The sequence below is a fragment of the Lipophrys pholis genome, assembly GCF_963383615.2.
Source record: "Lipophrys pholis genome assembly, chromosome: 8".
NCBI lineage: Eukaryota > Metazoa > Chordata > Actinopteri > Blenniiformes > Blenniidae > Lipophrys > Lipophrys pholis.
In genome coordinates this window covers 32685259-32695120 of record NC_137630.1, presented here as the reverse complement: position 1 = coordinate 32695120, position 9862 = coordinate 32685259, and the positions used below count along the sequence as shown (strand labels likewise).

The window sequence follows — 9862 nt, the reverse complement described above, 5'->3', positions numbered from 1 at the left end:
GAGGAGGACCCTGCAGAACCAGACTCAGAAGAGGAGAACCTGCAGAACCAGACTCAGCGGAGGAACCTTCAGAACTAGACTCAGAGGAGGAAGACCCTGCAGAACCAGACTCAGAAGAGGAGAACCTGTAGAACCAGACTCAGAGGAAGAGGACCCTGCAGAACCAGACTCAGAGGAGGGATTCAGACCCTGGTTCTGGAGGAGGATTAACAACATGGTCAGGGAGGATGTTCTGTGTCGGAGGAGGATCTTGGAGAAGTGACTCATCACCACTTCCTCTTGGCTGAAGAGTGGCGGCGGCGTCGGACCGTCGACATGAGGCTCCTCTACACCGTGGCCTGGACCTGCTTCTTCTGTGAGTAGCTTGACCACTCAGTCCGGAACCAGGGACTCTGCTAGACCGCCACCCTGCAGGATTCTGCTTCCGGGACTGTAGGTCCTTAAGGGGTCTGGGCCTTAACAGGTCCTCCAGGGGTCTGGGACTGAACAGGTCCTCCAGAGGTCTGGGACTGTAGGTCCTCCGCGGGTCTGGGACTGAACAGGTCCTCTAGGGGTCTGGGACTGAACAGGTCCTCCGGGGGTCTGGGACTGCAGGTCCTCTAGGGGTCTGGGACTGCAGGTCCTCTAGGGGTCTGGGACTGAACAGGTCCTCTAGGGGTCTGGGACTGAACAGGTCCTCCAGGGGTCTGGGACTGTAGGTGCTCCAGGGGTCTGGGACTGCAGGTCCTCCAGAGGTCTGGGACTGCAGGTCCTCTAGGGGTCTGGGACTGTAGGTACTCCAGGGGTCTGGGACTGTAGGTGCTCCAGGGGTCTGGGACTGCAGGTCCTCCGAGGGTCTGGGACTGAACAGGTCCTCCAGGGGTCTGGGACTGCAGGTCCAGAGCCGCTGAGGCAGCACGAACCAGACCAAAAGAAAAAGCTTCAGGTTTCATGTTGAAGCTGAACCGAGATTAAAAATTGAGATTAACAAAGAACCAACTCATTCCAGGTTTGTTCAACTTCCTCAGAAACAAACTAGATGAGACACAAAGTCATTTCTCCACGTAAAACCACTTCCTGTCCCCGAGACGCTTCCTTTCTCTGGATTAGTGACAATGTTTCTGCTGCAAGCTGCTCTATAATCTGATGTTAGAGGAGGGAGATGCTCTATAATCTGGATGTTAGAGGAGGAAGATGCTCTATGATCTGGATGTTAGAGGAGGAAGATGCTCTATAATCTGGATGTTAGAGGGGGTAGATGCTCTATAATCTGGATGTTAGAGGGGGAATATGCTCTATAATCTGGATGTTAGAGGAGGAAGATGCTCTATAATCTGGATGTTAGAGGGGGAATATGCTCTATAATCTGGATGTTAGAGGATGAAGATGCGCTATAATATGATGTTAGAGGAGGAAGATGCTCTATAATCTTGATGTTAGAGGATGAAGATGCTCTATAATCTGATGTTAGAGGAGGAAGATGCTCTATAATCTGGATGTTGGAGGGGGAAGATGCTCTATAATCTGATGTTGGAGGGGGAAGATGCTCTATAATCTGGATGTTAGAGGAGGGAGATGCTCTATAATCTGATGTTAGAGGAGGAAGATGCTCTATAATCTGGATGTTAGAGGAGGAAGATGCTCTATAATCTGGATGTTAGAGGGGTAGATGCTCTATAATCTGGATGTTAGAGGGGGAGATGCTCTATAATCTGGATGTTAGAGGAGGAAGATGCTCTATAATCTGATGTTAGAGGAGGAAGATGCTCTATAATCTGATGTTAGAGGAGGAAGATGCTCTATAATCTGATGTTAGAGGGGGAAGATGCTCTATAATCTGATGTTAGAGGAGGAAGATGCTCTATAATCTGATGTTAGAGGAGGAAGATGCTCTATAATCTGGATGTTAGAGGGGTAGATGCTCTATGATCTGATGTTAGAGGAGGAAGATGCTCTATAATCTGGATGTTAGAGGAGGATGACGCTCCAGCAGAAACAGACCATAAACACTGAAGCGTCTCCATGGCGACGAGCTCTGACGGTGGTTGTGTCCTCAGGTGTGTCAGTCGGAGGAGGTGCCGCTCAGCGTCGGTTCTATGGAGAAGTTGGACGGAACATCTCAGTGACCACAGAGTTTCCCTTCCGTGGATCCTGGAGAATCTTCTGCAGGAACAACTGCAGCGGAACAAACATTCTCATGGAGACCAAGAACGCCTCTGCTGACGCTGGACGGTTCCGCCTCCGTTCCCAGAGCAGAGGAACCTTCAGTAAACACTCCCTCCTCACTGTGGACGTCACCGCGCTCACCAGGAGTGACGCCGGGCTGTACCTGTGCGGTCTGTACAAAGGCTCCTCCTACTATAACTCAGGGTTCCACATCGTCGTCGTCGACAGTGAGTTTCAAACAGCCTCACTCACACCCCGTTTCCACGGCAACGCTTCAGGTGGAAAGGTTCAGCTTCAGGTTCCCTCATCAACCTGCTGAAGACGAGCTCACGCTGTTAGCTTTAGCATCTGAAGAGCGGCTCGGTGACAGGTGGAGCACCAGAAGGTGGAGGACAGTTAGAGGTGGAGGTACAGTTAGAGGTGGAGGTACAGTTAGAGGTGGAGCACCAGAAGGTGGAGGACAGTTAGAGGTGGAGGTACAGTTAGAGGTGGAGCACCAAAAGGTGGAGGTACAGTTAAAGGTGGAGCACCAAAAGGTGGAGGTACAGTTAAAGGTGGAGCACCAAAAGGTGGAGGTACAGTTAGAGGTGGAGGTACAGTTGGAGGTGGAGCACCAGAAGGTGGAGGACAGTTAGAGGTGGAGCACCAGAAGGTGGAGGTACAGTTTGAGGTGGAGGTACAGTTGGAGGTGGAGCACCAGAAGGTGGAGGACAGTTGGGGTGGAGCACCAGAAGGTGGAGGACAGTTAGAGGTGGAGGACAGTTGGGGTGGAGTACCAGAAGGTGGAGGTACAGTTAGAGGTGGAGCACCAAAAGGTGGAGGTACAGTTAGAGGTGGAGGTACAGTTGGAGGTGGAGCACCAGAAGGTGGAGGTACAGTTAAAGGTGGAGCACCAAAAGGTGGAGGTACAGTTAGAGGTGGAGGTACAGTTGGAGGTGGAGCACCAGAAGGTGGAGGACAGTTAGAGGTGGAGCACCAGAAGGTGGAGGTACAGTTTGAGGTGGAGGTACAGTTGGAGGTGGAGCACCAGAAGGTGGAGGACAGTTGGGGTGGAGCACCAGAAGGTGGAGGACAGTTAGAGGTGGAGGACAGTTGGGGTGGAGTACCAGAAGGTGGAGGACAGTTGGGGGTGGAGCACCAGAAGGTGGAGGTACAGTTAGAGGTGGAGGTACAGTTGGAGGTGGAGCACCAGAAGGTGGAGGACAGTTAGAGGTGGAGGACAGTTGGGGTGGAGCACCAGAAGGTGGAGGACAGTTAGAGGTGGAGGTACAGTTGGAGGTGGAGCACCAGAAGGTGGAGGACAGTTAGAGGTGGAGGTACAGTTGGGGGTGGAGCACCAGAAGGTGGAGGACAGTTAGAGGTGGAGGTACAGTTGGAGGTGGAGCACCAGAAGGTGGAGGACAGTTGGGGGTGGAGCACCAGAAGGTGGAGGACAGTTAGAGGTGGAGGTACAGTTGGAGGTGGAGCACCAGAAGGTGGAGGACAGTTAGAGGTGGAGGTACAGTTGGGGGTGGAGCACCAGAAGGTGGAGGACAGTTAGAGGTGGAGGTACAGTTGGAGGTGGAGCACCAGAAGGTGGAGGACAGTTAGAGGTGGAGGTACAGTTGGGGGTGGAGCACCAGAAGGTGGAGGACAGTTAGAGGTGGAGGTACAGTTGGAGGTGGAGCACCAGAAGGTGGAGGACAGTTGGAGGTGGAGCACCAGAAGGTGGAGGACAGTTAGAGGTGGAGGTACAGTTGGAGGTGGAGCACCAGAAGGTGGAGGTACAGTTAGAGGTGGAGCACCAGAAGGTTTCCAGTAGAAGCTCCGCAGCATTAGAGGGTGGGGTCACCATCTCGTTGGTCTTTATCCAGGTTAAGTTCTTGCAGATCAGATTCAGACGGGTGGAGCAGCGACAGAATCTTTTTTTTAAAAGTGTTCATGTCACATTAGGTGTAGTTCTTCCTGACCGTCGTCGTTTCTCCAGGGGTTCTGGAGGAAGCCTCCGCCCAGACGCCTCACCCACTGCTGCTGGTAGAAGCCGGACGCTCCCTCACGGTCGCCTGCTCCTTCCAGTCCTCAGGAACCTCGGAGTACTTCTGCAGGGAGAACTGTTCCACCGAGAACATCCTGGTTCAAACCAACGGCAGCAGAAATCAACACGGTAGATTCAGCATCCAGTCAGCAGGAGGCGCTGGAGGCGCTGGAGACGCTGGAGGCGCTGGAGGCGCTGGAGGCGCTGGAGACGCTGGAGACGCTGGAGACGCTGGAGACGGAGAGACTGTGTCTGTGAGCATCGACCCGCTGCAGCGCTCCGACTCAGGATGGTTCCGATGCAGCTTGAGGACCCACTCCAGGGAATCAAACATCGACTTCTACGTCAGCGTCTCAGACGGTGAGCTTTCACTGAACCGTTCACCCCTGGTGGTGCAAACTTGTATTGCAAGGCAAAACGTGATGGTTTGTTTGTTGTATTGTTGGACGTGACGTCGTGAGTTACTCGTCTCGTTAGGATTACTGTTTTTAGGTTCTATTGATCCACATTTAACATAAATATCACGTTCTGCAGTGTCACATTGGGGTTTTAGAACGATTTGATTTGGTCACGACCAGATTTCCTCTGTGGACGCAACATTGTGGAACGTCTGTTTAACCAGCAGCTTCACCAGAGAGTCCAGACCCGGGTTCTCCAGACTCCAGACCTCCACCAGCGCTCCCTGAAACCACCACCCAGTCTGAACCGGGTCAGAACCACAGAACAGGTAGCGGCCCGGCTCTCATGATGGAGATGAAGGAGTGTGTGTGATTAAGAGTGAAGCTTTGGGGGAAGTGGTGGAAATTAATTTACCCTCAACTTAGTTTGGACCGTGAGACGCTGCTGCAGGTTGAAGTTCCTGCTGAGGAAATGAGCAGCAGACGACCTGAGTTTTGTCTGAAAGGATCAGAACTGATTCTGACTGGGAACTCTGCAGACCTGCTGCTGCCCCTCGGTGGGACTCTGGTGGCCGTCGTGGTCGTCCTGCTGGCCACCTCTCTGCTCGCAGTCTGCAGGAAACCAGCGTCAACGCACACAGGTGACACAACACACACACACACACTGTCACACACTGTTATCCACTGTCACACACACTGTCACACACAGTTATCCACTGTCACACACACTGTTATCCACTGTCACACACACTGTCACACACAGTTATCCACTGTCACACACACAGTTATCCACTGTCACACACACTGTTATCCACTGTCACACACACTGTCACACACAGTTATCCACCGTCACACACACAGTTATCCACTGTCACACACACTGTCACACACAGTTATCCACTGTCACACACACTGTTATCCACTGTCACACACAGTTATCCACTGTCACACACACTGTTATCCACTGTCACACACAGTTATCCACTGTCACACACCAATGAGTCCAAAACTGGATTAAACCAGTTCCAATCCAGATTACTACTTTGAACTAAAGGCCAAAGGTTACTAACTAATCTTACTATTGTTGACAAACGAAGCAGTTTGGTCTAAAGTGACGTCCAGAACGGATCTGAAAACATTTTAAAATGAGATGAAAGCTCAGACTGAACGTCCATAACGACGGCGGATGTAATTTCAGATTATATTCAGATTATTGTCAGATTATATTCAGTTAACATGAACCTCAGTCAGTCTGAACGATCCTGGAGTTGAAACGTGGTTTAGATTCAGTCTGACCGGCGACTCTGGAAGGGAGAAATGCCGTGATTAGTTAAACTACAAACTAATCCAGACTAACGCAGACTAATCCAGACTAATCCAGTTCAAACTGGAACCAAATGAAGTCAGATTAAAGTGTGAACCTTTTGAAATGTGCCGGCGGCTCCGACCGGATCTCTCCTGTTGGAATCTTCCGGACTCGTCTGCAGGTCGTTCGCTGGAACAAGAAGTTTCTGTCTCTGAGGTAAATCCCACCAAACCTTCACACTCTTCCTCACTGGAGACCAGGTGATGAAGGTCTTCTGTTTCTGCAGAGCGTCTGGGGGAACCAGGGCGAGGAGGTCTTCTCCACTCAGGTGAAGTTCATCAAACCACGGCCAGGTCGACCCGGCGGCTTCCTGCACACAGTGAGACCAGACTCTTCTTCTTCCTTCAGGGTGACGACGACTCCGGCCGACTGACCTACTCCGAGGTGGTCTTCTCCAGGAGCGGTGCTCCAGGTGGCGCCCCCCAGAGGACAGCTGAAGACGTGGTGTACTCGCTGCCTCAAGCACGTCGGAGCTCCGAAGACGGTCCACTGTACTCCATCGTCAAGCAGCTCGGCGTCGCCGAGACTACACTTAGTGCCACCGACTGACCACTGACCACCGACTGACCACTGACCACCGACAGTCTGACCACCGACAGTCTGACCACTGACCACCGACAGTCTGACCACCGACAGTCTGACCACTGACCACTGACCACCGACAGTCTGACCACTGACCACCGACAGTCTGACCACCGACAGTCTGACCACTGACCACTGACCACCGACAGTCTGACCACTGACCACTGACCACTGACCATCGACAGTCTGGGGGGGTCGGTTGCCTTTTGTGAACATATTGACTGAATTTAAATTTTTTTGTAAAATTATCAAAAAGTATTTGCAGAATCCATAAAGAACTTGCTGTACACAGATTTATTGGTTTATTCATTTAGTTTTATTTTCAACTGTAACAAAAGACCAAAATAATAATTTAGGGAAAACTATTAAGTAATAATTAAAAGAAAGAAAAATCATCAACTTTTAAACATTTGCTGAATTATTTCAATTAAATAATAATAAATAAATTAAATATTACTCTTCATTTCACAGCATTACATTACTGGGAATAGTTTTATTTTGACAGTCACCGTAATAACAATCCAACTTGGTAGTTTTATTTTGACAGTCACCATAATAACAATCCAACTTGGTGGTTTTATTTTGACAGTCACCGTAATAACAATCCAACTTGGTGGTTTTATTTTGACAGTCACCGTAATAACAATCCAACTTGGTAGTTTTATTTTGACAGTCACCATAATAAGAATCCAACTTGGTGGTTTTATTTTGACAGTCACCATAATAAGAATCCAACTTGGTGGTTTTATTTTGACAGTCACCATAATAAGAATCCAACTTGGTGGTTTTATTTTGACAGTCACCTTAATAAGAATCCAACTTGGTAGTTTTATTTTGACAGTCACCATAATAAGAATCCAACTTGGTAGTTTTATTTTGACAGTCACCGTAATAACAATCCAACTTGGTAGTTTTATTTTGACAGTCACCATAATAAGAATCCAACTTGGTAGTTTTATTTTGACAGTCACCATAATAAGAATCCAACTTGGTAGTTTTATTTTGACAGTCACCATAATAAGAATCCAACTTGTGTGTGTGTGTATTCCAGTCACGGATCCTGAGTCATGCTTGCGGTAAACACTCTTCATGTGGAGAAAGAGACGAGTGTGTGTCGATGACACGTCCCAGACAAGGACACGAGGGAAGAGAACGATTCACATCTGTTGTATTGATCACTGCATCTTAACCACTGCACACACACACACACACACACACACACACACACACACACACACACACACACACACACACACACACACACACACACACACACACACACACACACTCTGGTTAAGTGAATTAGAAGATATGAAGATGGAGGGGAGGATGTGGGGGGCAGGGCGTCTGCTTAAGAGGAAACTCAATTTTCTGAGCAGGAGATCAGAAGACAAACAACAATCTTTTTTCATTTTTTCTTTTCAACTTGCCAAAGCCAATAATGTCTCGTCTCCATGACGACGGCCAGCGTTTTGGTTTTTTTTCGTTTCAGATAAGTTTCTTATTTACTGCCACAGAAACCGCAAAAACAGTGAAAACGTTCTAGTTTCCATGTTGGTCCACTAGTAGGTGCTGTTAGGTTTAGTACTGAAAGAACACACACACACACACACACACACACACACACACACACACACACACACACACACACACACACACACACACACACACACACACACACACACACACACACACACACACACACACACACAGAGCAATGAGCTCTAAACATGAACAGGAGAACACTGACATTCGAGAGGACAGACCACCAAGTTGGATTGTTAATACGTTGACTGTCAAAATAAAAGTACCAAGTTGGATTGTTATTACCGTGACTGTCAAAATAAAAGTACCAAGTTGGATTGTTAATACGTTGACTGTCAAAATAAAAGTACCAAGTTGGATTGTTATTACCGTGACTGTCAAAATAAAAGTACCAAGTTGGATTGTTAATACGTTGACTGTCAAAATAAAAGTACCAAGTTGGATTGTTATTACGGTGACCGTCAAAATAAAAGTCCCAGGAGAATATGGACTGGGGTTCATGACACCACGGAGGAAACATTGTTCTGATTGTCTCTACTGAGCATGTGCAGAACTACTAGTTACTACGACATGGTGAGTAGGACCAGGATCTGGACCAGAGTTTCTGCTGTTTCCATGGCGATGGAGCCCAAGCGTTTCTAGAAAGTCTTGTTTCCTCACGTTACCACGAGTCGGAGTTCAGTGACTCTGATAGGAAGAGTTTCTATGTTTTAAACGACCATCATGAGATTCTTCTCTTGGGTTTGACTTCACGTTACCGAGACCGACGGCTGAAGGTTCTGATCTATTCTGTTGTGGTTGGATTGAGGTTCGCCTTCTTCTGGTGTGAGAATCCTCATAGGTCATCAGCAGCACACGAAACACTGCCAATGAATGGATTTTCCAATGTGAGTGAAGGTGTGGCAGGTGAGCTCTTCATCCAGGACTCACTGACGACACACGGTGTCATAAAGAACATCCAGGACTTTATTGTGACATTCTGCAGTCAGTCAAACATTAATAGATGTTATTTTGTTTTGAAGGAACCAAAAGAGGGAAATCCACTGATTATGTTCTAAAGTGACTCACAGTCCAGATTTCCTGCTTTTTAAAAATAAAGGATTTGTTGTCTGTTGTCATTTGTGCAGGTCGTTTGGTTTTTAATCCTCGTGGTGTCAAGCTGTTAGTCCGACCACACGGTGGAGCTCAGGTAATCAAACTACTTCTCAGGTAGTCAAACTACTTCTCAGGTAGTCAAACTACTTCTCAGGTAATCAAACTACTTCTCAGGTAGTCAAACTACTTCTCAGGTAATCAAACTACTTCTCAGGTAGTCAAACTACTCAGGTAGTCAAACTACTTCTCAGGTAGTCAAACTACTCAGGTAGTCAAACTACTTCTCAGGTAGTCAAACTACTCAGGTAGTCAAACTACTTCTCAGGTAATCAAACTACTTCTCAGGTAGTCAAACTACTCAGGTAGTCAAACTACTTCTCAGGTAGTCAAACTACTTCTCAGGTAGTCAAACTACTCAGGTAGTCAAACTACTTCTCAGGTAATCAAACTACTTCTCAGGTAGTCAAACTACTCAGGTAGTCAAACTACTTCTCAGGTAGTCAAACTACTTCTCAGGTAGTCAAACTACTCAGGTAGTCAAACTGCTTCTCAGGTAATCAAACTACTTCTCAGGTAGTCAAACTACTCAGGTAGTCAAACTACTTCTCAGGTAGTCAAACTACTCAGGTAGTCAAACTACTTCTCAGGTAATCAAACTACTTCTCAGGTAGTCAAACTACTCAGGTAGTCAAACTACTTCTCAGGTAGTCAAACTGC

At 48.0% G+C, this 9862-nt stretch overlaps 1 protein-coding gene across 3 annotated transcripts; it reads left to right on the top strand.

The window, feature by feature from the left end:
- The first annotated feature begins 287 nt into the window (after positions 1-287).
- LOC308113910 (uncharacterized protein) lies at positions 288-6822 on the top strand. Of its 3 annotated transcripts, none has more exons than XM_080470467.1 (8): positions 288-355; positions 2037-2372; positions 4112-4519; positions 4785-4886; positions 5097-5198; positions 6045-6079; positions 6150-6191; positions 6272-6822. In XM_080470467.1, exons 1-8 carry the CDS (start codon positions 316-318, stop codon positions 6470-6472), a joined length of 1266 nt encoding a protein of 421 aa, XP_080326593.1. In that variant the 5' UTR covers positions 288-315; the 3' UTR covers positions 6473-6822. The 3 variants fall into 3 exon arrangements, with proteins under 3 accessions (XP_080326593.1, XP_080326592.1, XP_080326594.1); XM_080470466.1 differs by having other exon boundaries at positions 4782-4886; XM_080470468.1 differs by lacking the exon at positions 2037-2372 and having other exon boundaries at positions 294-355.
- The last annotated feature ends 3040 nt before the right edge of the window (positions 6823-9862 follow it).

Excerpts from the sequence above, each read along its gene's own strand:
- LOC308113910 (XM_080470466.1), top strand. The coding sequence starts at position 316 with ATGAGGCTCCTCTACACCGTGGCCTGGACCTGCTTCTTCT. Across the intron at positions 2,373-4,111 it reads CCACATCGTCGTCGTCGACA|GGGTTCTGGAGGAAGCCTCC; the intron begins GTGAGTTTCAAA and ends TCGTTTCTCCAG. Across the intron at positions 4,520-4,781 it reads CTACGTCAGCGTCTCAGACG|CAGCTTCACCAGAGAGTCCA; the intron begins GTGAGCTTTCAC and ends CTGTTTAACCAG.